This window comes from Polyodon spathula, chromosome 11 (assembly GCF_017654505.1).
Source record: "Polyodon spathula isolate WHYD16114869_AA chromosome 11, ASM1765450v1, whole genome shotgun sequence".
NCBI lineage: Eukaryota > Metazoa > Chordata > Actinopteri > Acipenseriformes > Polyodontidae > Polyodon > Polyodon spathula.
In genome coordinates this window covers 36,163,657-36,181,336 of record NC_054544.1, presented here as the reverse complement: position 1 = coordinate 36,181,336, position 17,680 = coordinate 36,163,657, and the positions used below count along the sequence as shown (strand labels likewise).

Sequence of the window (17,680 nt, the reverse complement as noted above, 5' to 3'; positions counted from 1 at the left end):
TCTTTGACTTTAGAAGCTGCAAAATGTTTGAAGAGATAACATTGGCAGCAAACAAAGAGAGGGAATGTGTTTACCTGACTTTTAAAATGTAGAATTAAAATGTGTCTGAAAACTGAACAAGTACAGTATTTTGCCATGGTAGTCCATTAGAATATGATTACTACTTGCTAAACCTTTCGAATAAAATATTAGTTTGACAATTAACTGCCCTTTTACAAATGTGTGCATTAATCAAGAGATCATTATGAGCTAAATGTATTTTTCATTTCTAGATTGATTTAAGATTTGCATTGAAATTAGTGGAGAATGGCAAACTTGAGATTATTCACTACTGTTTGCATTATTTTGACCACAAACAGCAACAGTGGTTTTGTAAAGTAGTATTAGTGCTTGATTATTTGTGTTAACTGGTACTTAGATTTACTGCATAGGTAATATGAGATGACTTCTAGTTAACCACTTCTGTGACTCCTGCAGGAAAATGAGGACAGAATTACAATTCCCTCTTCATACCAAGCCAATAAAACTTCATTCTGTTTTTTTTTCAAAACTAATGTGTTTTTTTCTCACTTGCATTGTGCATACATTTGGTAACAATCAAGTGCTTATTTAAAGGAGCCCCAAGATAAGGTATCTGTGAGTTGCACACTTGGGTAATTGATCACATTTGTTTCCTGTACATGGTTTAAGCTTCTCTTTTTTTTTTTTTTTTTTTTGCGAGTGGCCTTTTTCACTGGGCATGTTTCTGATTACCCTCTGCCTTGTTAGCCCAAGAATGCTCTACTGTGGTGAGTGCAAATAGAACAGGGGCTGTTATAGACACACACCTAATTGGCAGAGGCAGCTCTTTTCTCTTTACTACATTATAATGCTTTGCTGAGAAGCCCTCCTGTGCGTAGAGGTATATACTGGATGAGAGGCCTGTCACTGCACACTGAGGTTCAGATCTTTTGAAAGGCAGTGTATCATAAGCATTGGGGATATTAGATTTGCAGGTTTTGTTTCCATTTCACTGGTAAGTTGTTGTTGTCTAGTGAATGAGGGGAGCGGGTGATAAACTAGAGCAATATTATGAAATTACTTCTATGAATGGAACACGGACATACACTATAATGGCAATGAAATATTGATTACTTCTCTTTGGACTTTGGTTTGGTAACACTTCATTTTTCTAGTTAAAAAATATATGAACAGATGTGACAGAGTAAGAATGATTCTTGGTGTTAGATCTCCCTCCCAACCTATGAGAGCGCTGTGTAATGAGAACAGACTACCCTGGACTTGATGGCCTGATAATTCATTCCCAGGGTTCGGCGGAAGTCAGCTGTCTAGAAAGGGGGTGGAGCTACGGTACACTAAATCATTGACTGGGACGGTTAATGGCATGGCATACACGGATTGGGGGAGCAGTTGTGCTCGTTAACCAAGGGGTCATGGTTGATGGTATATAAAGAGGACGCAGTGAGGTGATCTGTTCCTTGTGATGGTTACACTAAACCGAAAGGACCTGTATTGAGAAAAGTACTGTGAGTGTTTTGTTTGTCTGTCTCAGCTTTAATATAGCTCTTTGTTTGTTATTAGATTAGATGGCTAACACAATCCAGCGCTGGCGCTTAAGGCCAGCACTAAAACCGGACAACACTGCACATTGTATTACAGATAACTTGTACTTCACCACGAGCACTTGTGACCGTGTTTGTGGTTTGTGTGTATGTACTGGATTATTTACAGTATTGCCAACCCTCCTTTTGTTTACTGTTTGGGCATCAGACTGTTTGGATTTCCAAAATAAAACAGAAATCATTTCACCCATACTTTGTTGTCTCTCTTTCATTCTTTCACACCTGCATTGCACCTGCTCTACACCTGTGCACTAATTACCACTTTGCCACAACAGGTTATTATTATTATTATTATTATTATTATTATTATTATTATTATTATTATTATTATTATTATTATTATTATTTTAAATGTGTTATCCTTTAGTGGTTTTGCTACTTTCTTGCAGGAAGAAAAGAAAATAGAATATATTTTTATTATTATTATTATTATTATTATTATTATTATTATTATTATTATTATTATTATTATTATGTTGCTCAACATCCTTAAATCAAGAAGCACTGCTTACCTTGTCACTAGAATCCCTTGTTGGGTTCATTATTATTACTGTTTCTAATGATATTATTATACTTTAAAAGTAACTTCTTATTCCTAGTCCTTTTTAATGCTTTGCCCTTACACATGACCTTGGCACAGACTGTACAAACAAACATATTTTGATTTATTTAACAGTCCATCCATCATCACTTTATGTATAATATATACAGGAATATACTTCAATACAAAATTGAATAGCTCAAATTTGGCTATATTGTTTATTGCAGCTTCCTTCCTTTTAATCAAGCTCTGGCTATCAGATACCAAAATCACACTTTAAATTCTATCTACATCTGCAAATTCAATGTTCTGTAATTAAAAACCCAGTTTCATAAGCCACATATACTGTTCAAGACAATGAAATGTCTATACTGTGTAAAATATAATGCAATGTAGCGTCACGTACAGCATTTGTAAGTACAGTTTTAGTCATTCTGTAGAACCCTCCCCAAATCTGCAGATTATTGCTTCCCAAGAATGTATTACATTTATGGAAACTATTGCATTATACCTTTCCAGTTAGAATCTACATTTTGTTCTCATTTGTTTAACATTATGAGCATAGAGTAAAAATGCTAGAATACATTTTAAAACTGTTTACTCAAGTCTTACCTTCTATTTTCTCAAATGAGCAAAACACTAACCTGTGACTGCTTAAGAGACCATGAATGACATTACTTTGTGTTCTACATGAAGTAAAATTAACAAGTGAACTCAAGGCTGATGAAAGTATTGGATAAACTTCAAATTCAAATACATTATATTTATACCCATGTTACATTATTACATTTGAGCACATCATTCTATGATCGTGTAACTTACAGTATGGATTTCCATAACTTGGTTATCCTGCCAACCACATTACACTGTATATCTAGCTCAGTTAATGGATTAGGTACAAACAAAGTGGTTGAAGAGTGTATATCTGAAGGATTTATTAGCTCTTTTCATTTTGACAAGAAAGTCCTATTGCTTTTCAGCGTGGACGCAGAAGATTATACATTTAAGATTTTTTTTTTACTATACATTATGAAAAAGCATGATATATTTTTCAATTAAATAAAATAAAAAATAGGCACCCAACAGATATATAAAGTAGGGTTAAAATGAGGATTTCAAATAGGCTAACATAAACTAATAAATGAGGCATTATCCTATTCCCACATCTTTCTTGTTCGTAAGTAATCCTGGTTTTCTTGTGAGATTCAGCATGATATTCTTTGTCTTTTGACATTTCATTCTCCAAACTGATGTGTATGGATAGGTCTAACATTAAATCTAAATAAGCCCCCTGTGGTGTCTTTTCATCACAGGTGAAAGCCTACGAAGTCCCTGTATTCTCTTCCAGCCTAATAAGGTCACTGACCTTTCAAGCCCCTTGAACTTCCTCTTCATCTTAATTTCCTTCACCTATCATTTCCTTTGGTGATGCACCTTCTACTGCTTCATTTTGCAAATGGCTTACATTGTCCCGTCACAATTCACTTTGACTTTGTTCAATTAGTTAACCTGGTTTCTTTTCCCCTTTTATGGAGAAAAAAGAGACTTAAGTTTTCAATAAGTCAGAGAATGGCTTGTATAGGAAACTACTTAAACCCTCAGAAGCATTGAAATGTGACCAATCCAACTATACACTCATATCACAATGGAATGCACATTTAATAATTTAATAAAATTATACTGCTTTGTGTGTGCGTGTGTGTGTGCGTGTGTGTGTGTGTGTGTGTGTGTGTGTGTGTGTGTGTGTGTGTGTGTGTGTGTGTGTGTGTGTGTGTGTGTGTGTTTTATATTTGAACAACGCAGATTAACTAAACTTATCTTCACATTTATTTATTGAATAGATATTCATATTTTAATAGCTACTTAAGATGGAAAAATTAAACATGGACTTTTAATTATGCTTTTTTTTATTTTTATTTTTTTACAATTTCTGTGTGAGAGGCAAGACTCCTAGTAAACATGCCCCACAAGACAATAATTCCAGTCGTTTGGAAACTGGACCGTGTGAGTGGCCACCTGTAGCTGAACACAGATAGCATCCCACTGCAGTGAATTAGCACTCTAAGCTGATTAAGGCAGCTATGCACAGCTCTATTTTATTGACACAATAAAGGGGGACAGAGAGGGGCCTGAAATGAGAAAATCATTTCCATGCTGACCGAATTAACGGAACAAAAGAGCTCTTTCCAGTTGCAGCATTCAATTTGTTGAAAAAAGGCAAGCCACTTAATGGATCACAATACTGACTAGACTGATGAAATGTAGTACTTATCTTAGCTCTAATTACAAATCAAAACTCATAATGATCAGGAGATAAGAAACAGCATCCCAGTTTTATTGCATAGAGCTCAGAATAACCTTACGTAGTTCGGTTTTGTCATTTTTAGGTGAATGTACTGTATACAAACATTGTTATTAAAATGGAAAATTAATGATTAATTAATGGTTAATTAATGATTAATATTTAGGTTTACTCATGCTTTAATTGAGACTCAATAAACAAACAAAAAAACTTTAAAACTTCACTGTTAGTATCAATTAAAGTAATGCAATTAGTATTGGTATTATTCCAATTATATTTATTATTATTACTAGCATTACAATAGTTTGTATTCAACACTTAGGACAGAAACTTAAAATTAACTAATTCAGCTAATTTATTTTAACTCCATATTAATTCATAGCATGTAATAAATAACATGTGTATCCTTAAATGCATGTAAACATGGTCCCCCTGTGTGCAATACCAGTGAATAACACATTTCTGGAATATTGTAAGAAACATTTCACACTATTTTCTAAGAAGAAACAACTAATAAACTATAAAATGCTTAATTCCAATAGGTACTTCATGCTTATCCCTTTTAATACAAATGTCAGTTTAAGAGCTTGATTGGCTATGGTACATGTTGCAACAAAAAATAAAATGGAAGACACTATCTTTCAATACCCATCTACATTTTTTTTTTTTTAAAGCAAGTGGAATTATTTATTCATCAGGTTATTAGTATCATATAAAAGAAAAGCAATCTGGATTAATTTCTCTTTTCAAGGTGTTTTTTTCCCCATTTAAGAATATTTAAACATTTAAGTAAAATCAACTTTGTGTCACTTGGCTGACAGCTTGTCACAATTCACCAACTGTGTCTATGTCTGAGACAGTGCTGTAACATCTGCATTCATTCATTACAAGGGCTTAGCCAAATACAAAAAAAAAATAAGCCTCGCCTAAAAATGTTCCATCGTTCTGTCTAAATCTTGACATGGCATCTGAATTTTTGAATCACAAAACACTTCAGAGGTTCTGCTACCTATTATCTTCTCTTGGCTTCCCTCTTGTCCCTAGATGCTGAAAAATATCACCACTGCAAGAAAGGTAGCCACCAGGCAAGCTTTTTGTGGTCTAATCCGCAGGCCCTCATTCATACTCACTGTTAATCTCTAAAGGCATTATAGAAGTGATGGACAAAGGGATCTGAATACCTCCATTTCTGTCTAGGATGGGAGGAGTCCAGGAAAAAATAAAATGGAAAGCTTAGCTTTTGTAAACTAAAAAATGGTCGCATAAGCCACTCTCATTAAAGTTTCTGTCATGGGACATATATAATCTAATTTGAAATACATCCTTCAGTATATGTTAGATAAAGTATATTTTTCCATCTTGTTGCCAATGGAAAGCTTTTTATATGTAACAATCGTACATGTACGACTCTAAGTTATTTAAACATATATTTCTGAGAACATATATTTCTAGCAACTGTAACCTAGTGACACCATCAGGAATTATTTGTATTAATTGTTTTTGATTACCCTTTTATCTGTTGAGAATATGTACATTGTAGTTGAAAAAGTGTAAAGCATTTTTCACCACTGCTATCGGGAGTCACTACAAAGATTTCTAACCAACCCTCTTGAAGCTACAAGACACTTTGCAATGTTTATGTACTAAAGTACTAGACATGATTTGTATGCATGTAAATAACTGCATCCTTTGGCATGACCCAAATTAATTTTAATTATATCCATCTTATTTTCTCACAGGTTCCTGCAGTTTGAGAAAATTACCTTAAGAGAACAGAAAACATTTATTTTAGGTGTATAATCTATTGTTATTTAGGTCGAATTCTAACGCTATTCAAGTCATTAAATGAAGTGATTGAAAAAATCAGGGACAACCTCTCTCTCTCTCTCTCTCCTCGTTCTCTTTTCCAGAGATCGTAATACTTTGACAAATGGCACTTGTTCCAATACTCTGCTGACCAGAACTTTTGTCAACTTTCACTAATCTCATTCAGTTGGGAGAACAAATGTTGGCCTTATTTGCTGACTCTAATAAAGACTGTCAAGCCAAATAAACATTTAATATCACTAGAGGACCTTTCCTCTTTCTAAAACCTTTTAAATGTCTGTGTAGCTTTTCTAAACTATTTATTGACAAGGAAAAAAAAAGTCAAGTGAGAGGTGTTTTGTTTCTGCTGTTTAGCTATGACATCCCTTTCCTGCAGCATACACTATACCCCTTCACCAACTGTTTCAGTCATCAAGGCACACCTTTGTCTTATTTGGTCTGCCATAGCAGCAGTACTGACCTCTGACACCAGAAACTAGTCTTAGTCTTCCTGAACTTTATTGTGTGTTAATAGATTTCTGGCATTCCTTTCATTGGTATTATAAATAGAGGAGAGACATTTAATTGAAAAAACTCACACAGCTGTACACTGAAAGGCAAATTCAGAATTGAAAGTCGGCAGGCACAGTCAAGGAAGGAGTGGAATTTTATGTTTGAGGGGCTTTATGTATGCTTTACAGATTTGTACCTTTTCAAACACCTAGAAAGGCAGCCATGATTTAATTATCTGTGCACAAAAACATTATAGACTCTTAAGTCCTGTTAAATGATCAATTTGCTTTTCTGAATTCTGAGTGCAATTAATCATGGATTTGGAAAACCTACATGTTTTTTTTTTTTTCCTGCAGTTATTTTGATGTTGCTAATTATTCATTAAACAGATTGCAATATTTAGATACTCTTAAATGGGTAGTGCACTTGGGAACTCTGCAGTTCCTTTAAAATCAGATTACCTGTTTTAAATTTGGGTGTGGTTTTGTGTACTTAACATTGAATAAGAACATAAGAAAGTTTACAAACGATAGGAGGCCATTCAGCACATCTTTCTTGTTTGGTTGTTAGTAGCTTATTGATCCCAGAATCTCATCAAGCAGCTTCTTGAAGGATCCCAGGGTGTCAGCTTCAACAACATTACTAGGGAGTTGGCTGCAGACTCCCACAATTCTCTGTTTAAAAAAGTGCCTCCTATTTTCTGTTCTGAATGACCCTTTATCTTATCTTATCTTGTGACCCCTGGTACTTGTTTCTTTTATTCAGGTCAAAAAAGTCCCTTGAGTAGACATTGTCAATACCTTTTAGAATTTCGAATGCTTAAATAATCAGCATAGTCTTCTTTGTTCAAAACTGAATAGATTCAATTATTTTAACGTGTCTGCATATGACATGCCTTTTAAACCCAGAATAATTCTGGTTGCTCTTCTTTGCACTCTTTCTAGACTAGCATATCCTTTTTGTAGCGAGGTGACCAGAACTGGACACAATAGTCTAGATGAAATCTTACTAATGCATTGTAAAGATTGAACATTACTTCCCTTGATTTAAATTCACGAGCATTGTGTTTAGCTTACCACCTTTTTATAGCTTACCCACATTGTCTAGGTGAAGACATTTCTGAGTCAACATAAACTGCTAGGTCTTTTTCATAAATTCCTTCTTCAATTTCAGTATCTCCCATATGGTATTTATAAAGCACATTTGTATTGCCTGTGTGCAGTACCTTACACTTTTCTCTATTAAATGTCATTTGCCATGTGTCTGCCCAGTTCTGAATGCTATCTAGATCATTTTGAATGACCTTTGCTGCTGCAACAGTGTTTGCCACTCCTCCTACTTTTGTGTCGTCTGCAAATTTAACAAATTTACTTACCATTCCAGAATCTAAGTCATTAATGTAGATTAGGAATAGCAGAGGGCCTACTGGTAATATTGATCCCTGTGGTACTCTTGTTACCTCTCTCCATTTTAAGGTTTCTCCTCTAATCAGTACTTTCTGCTTTCTACATGTTAATCACTCCCTAATCCATGTGCATGCATTTCTTTGAATTCCTACTGCATTCAGTTTGAGAATTAATCTTTTATGCGGGACTTTGTCAAAAGCGTTTTAGAAATCTAAATAAACCATGTCATGTGCTTTGCAATTATCCACTGTTGATGTTGCATCCTCAAAAACAACAAGCGGGTTAGTTAAACACAATCTCCCTTTCCTAAAACCACGTTGACTGTCTCCCAGGATACTGTAACCATATAGGTAATTTTCCATTTTGGATCTTATTATAATTTCCATAAGTTCACATATAATAGAAGTAAGGCTTATTGGTCTGTAGTTACTTGGTTCGATTTTGTCAAACCTTTTGAAACCTACTTCATAATAAAATACAGCTACACTTTTGCAGAAGTACTTTTTACTCAAGTTTTTTTTTTTTTTTGTATTTTTTTTATCTATGAAAACTTTTGCTATGTCTAAGTTAATGTGCATTGTTTAAGTTTAACTTTAAGTTGCTATATTCTCAGGGTATACACATCAAGAAAATTATCCTAATACTTCAGTCAAGAATAGCTCTCTGAAACAGATGAACCCAAAAAGCAAGGCTTACATATTGTAGAAATGAGACCAACCATTTTAATAATACGAGGTCCTCTGACACATAAAGGCATATTTTGTGTAGAATTCCTAACTTTTCACTGCTGATAACCAATGACCGATGTACAATGTGTGTAGATTTTGATTGTATATGTAAAAAAAGGCTTTGTTTGTGATGACTGAACTGAACTGAACTGAAGATGCCAACAGGTTGACTGATTCAAGATCAGACACAGCATTTAAACATTACACTTAAAAAAAAAAACTGCTTGTATTCACATTCCATCAATGTGGGGAATATAAACGAAAGAAGAAAAGTTACAATTGTAGGACTGCAGTGCTTGTACAGGTATATTCTAGGGTGGAAACATACCACAGTTTCAAATGTAAAAGTTTTGATATCCGTTATTTATATTTAAGATCACGAACTGCTTTAACGTCTCTGATTTCCAATAATTATTTTACCCTTTCATAACCAACAGCTTTATTTTAGTTGTTTTTTTAGTTTCATTCAATGTTATTTCCTATAATATGTGTACTAAATATTATAAACACGCCCAAGGCCATTTAATCTCTTTTTTATTTACAGAAGCCATCACAACCATAACTCACCACTTCTATATTAATAAAGCTGAGGAATTTATTATGATGCCGCTGAGAAGTTATTAAGTGTGGCATCCCCAGTGACAAACTACCACAGTATTGTCACAAAACCAAAAGCAGTTGCCCATTTATCACCCAGCTCTCCCAGATGGTTCTGCATTTTTATCACTCCCAGGTTGGTGACATCACCTGGTCTTCCATTCAGAATTGATGATATCTTGCTTACATTTACCAAATCAATTTTATTTTTACAGGCCCCTGCATATTGGCATATTGACTGTTCGCCTTAATGGCATGTACCATATTTAATGCAAGGATGTCATCATTGAATACCACCTCCCCCCTCCACCCTTGAATAATGTGGTATTTCATAATACATTTTTTACAATGTATTTACTCATGGAAAGAATTATAGTTTGCTGTCACTGCAGTAATTAAACATAATGATACAGTATTGCTCTTTGAAATGCTATCTTCTTAGGAGATTTTGCCTTTTAAAAGTCTTGGGCTTTTTAAATACATATTATTCAAGGTTTCCATAAATTATCATTGCATTAACAAATTTGTACTTCTCTCACTGGCAGAAACTGAACAGATGGTGGAAATGTTCACACATGCAATTTTAAAAATAGTACTGGTAATTATTTTATACATATAAAAGAAAGAAACACATTTAGCAATGCAACACTATAATGTATGTAAAATGCATGTATGTAAAACAACATTAGGCATTTTGTTGAGAGTTAAAAGGTAGTGTTTTCTTTTAAAATTACCAAAAACATAAAGGTTACACAATTAGGTTGATTCGTTGATTCTTAACAGTAAAACCAATATGACAAACTGGAAACTGGTGACCTTTGGTCATGTCCTATGACCCCCTATTCGATTTTAGCTTTAATTAACCAATACCTGATTAGATAATGCTCAGTTTTGGTCTTAACATGTGATAAAACCAAATGTATAGCTTTTCATTTTAATTGGTTTAAAGCATTTAATCAGAAACAAAGTCTCTTATGCTTTTTTAACAGTACATTTGTCAGTCCCATGAAAAATGGGTTAACCCTGATGTTTTAGGATGACCTAATAAAAATGAGATATGTCACCAAAAATAGAACATTTGGGAAAAAATGTCCATATAAAATCTGGTGTTGATGTTACAAGCATTATATGAATGAGTCTAAACTAACTTTTAGTGCATGTCCGTATAGAAAGCCACACTAAACTAGTGTATATAGAGGAGGCTGTGTGGTCCAGTGGTTACAGAAAGGGGTTTGTAACCAGGAGGTCCCCTGGCAAATCCTGGCTCACTCACTGTATGATCCTGAGCAAGTCACTTAACCTCCTTGTGCTCCGTCTTTCGGGTGAGATATTGTTGTAAGTGACTCTGCAGCTGATGAATAGTTCACACACCCTAGTCTCTGTAAGTCGTCTTGGATAAAGGCATCTTCTAAATAAACTAATAATATATACTGTAGAGATTGATGCATTCTTGCCTCTACACCACTGTATACCTGGTCCATTAATACTATAATGACACAGAAAATAAAGGCATTTTAAAAAGCAATGTTTGTGCTTTTGCCAAAAATTCAGGCAAATAACTTTTATCTATTACATACTCACAACTCAATGAAGGTTAAAGACTAGTCCTACATTTCTCTATTCCCTTTATTGTCATTCAGAATCAGTGAGCTTAAACCCAGATGATGAGTAGTAAATAAAGTAAAAATAAATACGGTAACGGATTTACTTAACATCAGTTTTGACATTATATTATTGATTATACCTATATTGATTGAAATGGCTTTTTATATGAACAAAAAAGTAGGCAATCCAAAACGCGGACATGCATAAATCATACAGTAAATTGATTGCTTACCTCCCAACCAAGACTAGGGTCTCTCAAGCTTGACTGTTGTTCTCCAACATAAGGGCCGAAGCGTTCTTCTTTATTAACCTTTCTCTTTGTCCATATCCCTAGTCCAGCAGAAGGAATGTGTGACTCCCGTAGTTCAAAGTCAGGAGGCAGGGGAAGGTCATCAGGATTGTATATGGGTGCCTGGTAAGGTGAGCCCTCCTTAGGTGTGTACACTTCACTGGACACTGCAGGTGAAGTTAGGTCTTGTGCAGGGAGGGAAAAGGAGGCCAACTCACTGCCAGCTTCTGTTATTTCATCCAAAGCAATTCCAGGATAGCTTTCATACAGCCCTTCATTACCTGGAAAAAAATAATAACAATGCAAAAAAATGTCAACACTTATACTGGATGATTCTATAAAGGAGAATGACATTCATGTGCTGACCTTAATTTAGTTTTTCTATACATACTTTTTTCTTCTTGTATTTCAATGTGTATTTATCTTATGAAGAACTCCATAATTGCAGCTGCAATTGCTACCAAGGAAACAGTCACCAAAATAATTGAGCCACATATATCATTTACAGGTATGGTTTCAGTTAAGTAGATTCATTTAAACATTTCACAAGCCACAGATGCCAGTAAAACACTTCATCATTAATTTCTGTCATACTTTAAATGGGTCAATGGCTTTTCCATATTATAGAAGAGGAAATAGGAAATAGTACTGATGTGTCTGTCTGTGGCACCAAATGTTGTATGAATTTAGACTGTAAATATTTTATAACCCAGTTATGGGCTGATCTGGGTGCTCACAACAGAAAAGAACGAAAGTTAGCACAGCCTTCCTATGAAATCCAATACGCTATCATGAGATACTGTGAAGCTACAGATTTGTAAATACTACTACTACTACTACTACTAATAATAATAATAATAATAATAATAATAATAATAATAATAATAATAATACTACTACTACTACTACTACTACTACTAATAATAATAATAATAATAATAATAATAATAATAATAATAATTCATTGTTGAATATGCATTTTGGAATGGATAAACTACAGTGCACGTTATTATTTGTTAAATCATTTGTATGTTACTCTAATTAGTAATTTGGGGAGAAAAAAGCACCTATAAAAGTTACAAAACTAGACACAGTTGTATTTACTGAAATTATAATTCTTTTTTTCTCATTTCAGAAAAAATGCAACATGTATAATGTCATGTATAATTTAGTAGTCGCCAATTGATTTTACCCCATTTTTCTCCCAATTTGAAATATTAAATTGTATTTTTAGGCTCAGCTCACTGCTACCACCCCTGCACTGACTTGAGAACGGCGAAGACAAACACACGTTGTCCTGCGAACAGCCGAACCATTCTTTTCACTCTGCAGACCCGCCATGCAGTCAACCCAGAACTACAGCATCGGAGGACAACACCGCTTACAGGCAAGCCCACAGGAGCCTGTGAGCCAAGGACAGCCAGGGCATCCTGCACTCCAGGCAGAGCGCATTTACCAGATGCGCCACTCCGGAGCCCTAAATGTGAAAGTCTTGATCTGAAGTTATAGATGGTTTCCAATTGATATAACATATAAAGAACACAAATTAATAAAGCATTCCATAATAATCTCATATTATAGCTTAAATATTAATATAGTATGCAAGTGAAAAAAATGGGAAATTTAACTTATTACTTAGTATTATTGTATTTGAGGTTTTTTATATTATTAACTTAATTATTCAATGATAAATATTTAAGTGTGGCCATTGTTGCCATGGTTTCATCTTTTCCCTTTCCTAATCAAACACTGTTATTTATAATAAAAACAAGAACATGCTTCAAAGGAAGTCTTGTAGTAAAGGTTAATTATTACTAAAGGGAGGGTGGACACCACTGTTTGAACTTTCCGTCTAACTTTGACTTCGGCAGGAAGAGTTACGCGTGGCTGTGCGAGGACCGGTTCATAATGATGAGCAATGTGCCAAAGCTAATGTATCCCTAACCTAACAGCACACGTCACCATGTTTTATGCAGAGCTTTGCTGATGAAGTCTACAGTTTCACATTGGGAGTTTCCTCCAGATGTTGGGAGGTGCACTTCAGTAAATGTACAGTTTGCACGCGAGAGATAATGCTGCCGGCCACTCAAGGGGTAATTAGAATACCGGAGGATGGGTGCCACAGCTGGGGCTGCAGTCTGCTCATCCTCTGCAGGTAATGTCTTTTCACGTCCACTTCAGACTGCTTCAGTCTGTCTCACTGCAGGAGGCTGCCGGACCTGAGAGCAGTGACCACGAAGACGCTGCTTGTTTATCTCGGGTCTGCCCTCATTAATGAATCCTAAATCTGGAATCTCCACATTCCCAGAAAGCAAGGGCTTGTTGGATTTCTACCTGATGCCTAGATCTGCAATGTGTTCCTTTTTTATTTTGATATTTGGAACAACAGCTTTAAATAAGCAGTGAGTTACATTAACAAAGGTGTATAAATATACAGTCATAGTTTGCAGACCACAAAAGAAAACAAAACGACGCATGGAGGAGTAGGGGTTATTAGCTGAGATCACTCATTGAACAAGGTATGTCATTTTTCATTGCTTTAGCAATGATACTGCTCATGCACTTTCAGAAGTAACAAAATCACTGTACTCCAAGACATGCAGGGAAAATAACATTTAAATGGCGCAGCAGAAAAAAGTGCAGCATGCTATAAACCTGTTACTGACTCTCCTTTGTTCAATGCGGGATGCTAATTTTTTTAAGCAGCTACACCACTTCTGTCCTTTTGAGACTGTGATCATATAACATTAAACACATGTGGTACAGTACATCATTCCTGGAAGATGTCAATAGCAAGTGAGGCTACAAGTGGCAGGAGCTAAGGTTCTGTGCAATGTCCTTCATGTGCAATTAGACGACACTGTCTAAAGTTAAATGCCCCAGAAATGAGAAATCTCCTAATGAGATTTCACTGTTAAAAGATTGAGCTTGTTTCTGTAAATCTTTCCCATTTAAAACGATTGTATGTCTTCAGTGGAAGCACAGGTTCAGCAGCTTAAATGCAGCCCTGTCAAAAGTTGATATGTTAATTTATTACACTGCTTTAATGTAAGGATACATGTATCTATTCTGTGCTGGTTCTAGCATTGCAGAACGAGAGTTTAGTTTAATAGCCTTTCAAGTTTGTACTCAAAACAAAAATATCAAAAAATGATTTATAGTTATTGCGCTGGTAGCTTTTTTACATGTTTGCTAGTGTGTAATAAAGTCACATTGAAGTTCTAGATATATTTTTCAGGACTGAGCATCTCATCGTCTCATTTTCAGGAAGGCCCTCAAGTTTAACAGCTGTATGGGATGGAGGTATCAACACTTGTTGGACGCCCACAGGATCTGAACCTAGAAATATCTGTCCACAGTCCTATCTAACACTAAACAAAGCAATATTGCTGTTAGAAAAAGACCATTACAAGTTTTTGGCCAGGGAAAAATTGGTTGTATATAGTAGTTACTATCCATACTATTGAGATTCAGGTATTTTAAAATGGCTACTGCATGTAAGCTACATAGAAATAACCTTTATAACAACAAAGCCTGCCTCGAAAACAAATCTGTTTTCATTCTCTATAGAAACTAAACTATTTTGTTGGTGTACTTACAGCATCTCAAGATAGTTGAGCAAGCAACATGAAGGAGCATGTAATGTTTAAATTATTCTGTAAAAGATTAGATTGAAGCTATTCTTTTAACAAAGCCTTGCAACATATAGTTATATAACAAGGTTTTACTTACAGAGGCAATTATCTGTATGATTAAGTAGAAAGACCATCATACACCCAGTCTGCACAATCATTTATCATTTTTGCTTCAAGTAAAATCGAATCGAGTCAAACTAATATAAAGACTGAAGTTTTCCCTAGTAGTTTACTTAAAGTCTCACACGGTAACTTTGCCATAACTTTAAGTGCATACTAATTTTTGCCTGAAGGAAAACTGCCATTAAACATGTTTTCTGTACTCATGGAATTTGCAAATTGTAAATGTGGCTTGAATGTCCTTTGAAAATTTCGACCTTCATTTGTTTGATTGGGCTGTCACTTCCAGTTGATCTGCAGATGACTTGTGTCACTTTGTTTAAACGTCCCACTTCATATATACAACAGAACACAGAAACTCTCTGTCTGAATGTTTAAATTGAGGTAAAATGTGATAGTCAGTTCTGTTTCACATTTCCATCTTAAAAGACAGGTGGATTCTGTTTGGCAAAGCCTGAACACGCACATTCTTCATGGCTGGTTTCTTTTTCTGAAGTTTAAAAAATGTTGGCGCAATTTTAAATTGAATGCTCTGTATACATTTTTAATTATTTTCCTTGGAGTTCTGTTAAATATTATTAGTTCTTCCAAGTGAAGCATGCCACTTGGTGTAGGGTGGATGCTCTTTCTGGTCTTTCTGGAGGTAATTGAATATTTAGAAACTTACTTCAGATCAGAGGCTTGTGCATGATGACTTAAAGGTTCAGATTCTATCTAGATCCAATAGGCTAATACTTTGCATATTTCTACGCATCTCCCCCGCTAACAAATCTACTGGTCAGGATAAAATTTGAATCACGAATGGTAATGTTCAGTTCTGAACCACGGACAAACTGAAATCTGTTGATCTTAAATGAGTGTTGAGTCAATGAGACTTAAATACAAAAAGCAAAGTCTTTCAGATGGTTTAGGACCTGTGAATTCAGTCAGTGGGGAGCAAGTTAGGTTGGGACTCATACAGGAGCAAGAGGGGTTGTAGTTCTATTCTGAGATCAGTAAATGTAATGTGATTTAACATAGAGTTGATAAAAAGAAGCTTAGAAAAATAACAATACTCCAATGAAACCATTATGCTAGATGTTGAAAATGTCAATCCCAAATATATACTTAATGGAACTAATTAATAACTGATGTTACACATATATTTTCAGAATGTTTAGTTTCATTACAAATGCATTGGCTTAAGATTAGCGAGGATGGGGTTGAATTAGAAATACAATCTGCCCTGTGCAATGACTACAATATGCAGTAAGAACACCTCATTAATCCTTGAGGTCACCATGTCCAGCTGTTTTTTTTTTCATTTTTTATTCAGTCTAGTGAAAGCGAGGGGGGCTAAAGGGAGCTGAATGCTTAAAGGGCATTGCCTATCTTTCTATCTATCAAGTTTTGCTTGTTTTGGGTGTTGCATGCCATTCATGACATCAATTGTACCATATTGAGGTTCTATCATACTTTATTCTTAATATCGGTGCACCTGCTTGAAAACCTCATACCTGAGGCCCCCATCATAACTTCCTTCAACAGCATAGTCAACTCAAAACCATGCCATCCTAATAGGCCATGTAACTGAGACACTTAAAAGTAGTTTTTTCATCAACATCTTCCATCTTTTCAATGAAATATAGGTTTGTTATGAATAGAAAGAATTCAAGTTGGATTTTGCAATATACATATTAACAAGACAGCACCATATAGTCTAACATTGTTCAATGCATTTTCACATTTTAGTTTTTTGCAGTTTCTCTTTCGTTTTCTACCAAAGAGTAATGTTATTCAAAGCATCTGCTGATTTTTTTAACAAGCTCAAAATGGCTTCCAAACATGGCCATGGCCATGGCATGTTGTGATAATCATACATTATTGTGTGGGGAGATTGTCATTTAAAATGCCATCATGTGTACTTAGCTATAAAAAGAGATCCCAGTCACAACCAAAACCAATGTCTTGGGATACAATTTGCAATGACAAAAATCTAAAACACTTTTATAATACATTAAAGATCTGAACAAATTACAAAATAAATTTTCTTTAAAAGTACTAAAACGTACCCTCTATTTCAGTAAAGATTTTTCTCAAACCCTGAGTGAAAAACATCAAGACTGCTTTTTCTAGTAATTTGTGTCTGCAACTCTGTTTTCTCTGCTGTGTCTGCCCCAGACTGGTCATTTGTTATCTGCTAGTTTCAATTGATTTCCTTTAGCCTTTACTTTTTTTATCAATTGACCGGGGAGAACAATCCCAACAATGTTTACCATCTAATACCAATCATTTGATAACAAATTCATATACTGAGGGTAATTAGAACATACTTTTCTTGCTTTCATCTCTTCTTAGGCGTACTAGGTTTGAAATAAAACTCAAAGAGGGATGGAGGGACTGTGGCTTTGAATGCCATGTAGGAGTTCTCCAATGATCGCATATTGGCTGTAACAAAAGCAATCCCTAGCACTGCAGCTCAGTAGCAAGAGATTGTATTGCTGTTCTCAAGTTCTGGTGCTCTAAAGACCTGATCC

General features: G+C 35.0%; 1 protein-coding gene across 7 annotated transcripts in view; it reads right to left on the bottom strand.

Annotated features, from left to right (window-relative positions):
• The window catches only part of LOC121322874 (histone-lysine N-methyltransferase MECOM-like), a 187,101-nt gene that overhangs the window by 97,408 nt on the left and 72,013 nt on the right, over positions 1-17,680 (bottom strand). For all 7 annotated transcript variants that reach the window (XM_041263339.1, XM_041263342.1, XM_041263343.1 and 4 more), the window contains exon 2: positions 11,353-11,690. In XM_041263339.1, coding sequence (XP_041119273.1) covers positions 11,353-11,690 — 338 coding nt within the window. The remainder of the gene's footprint in view (positions 1-11,352; positions 11,691-17,680) is intronic.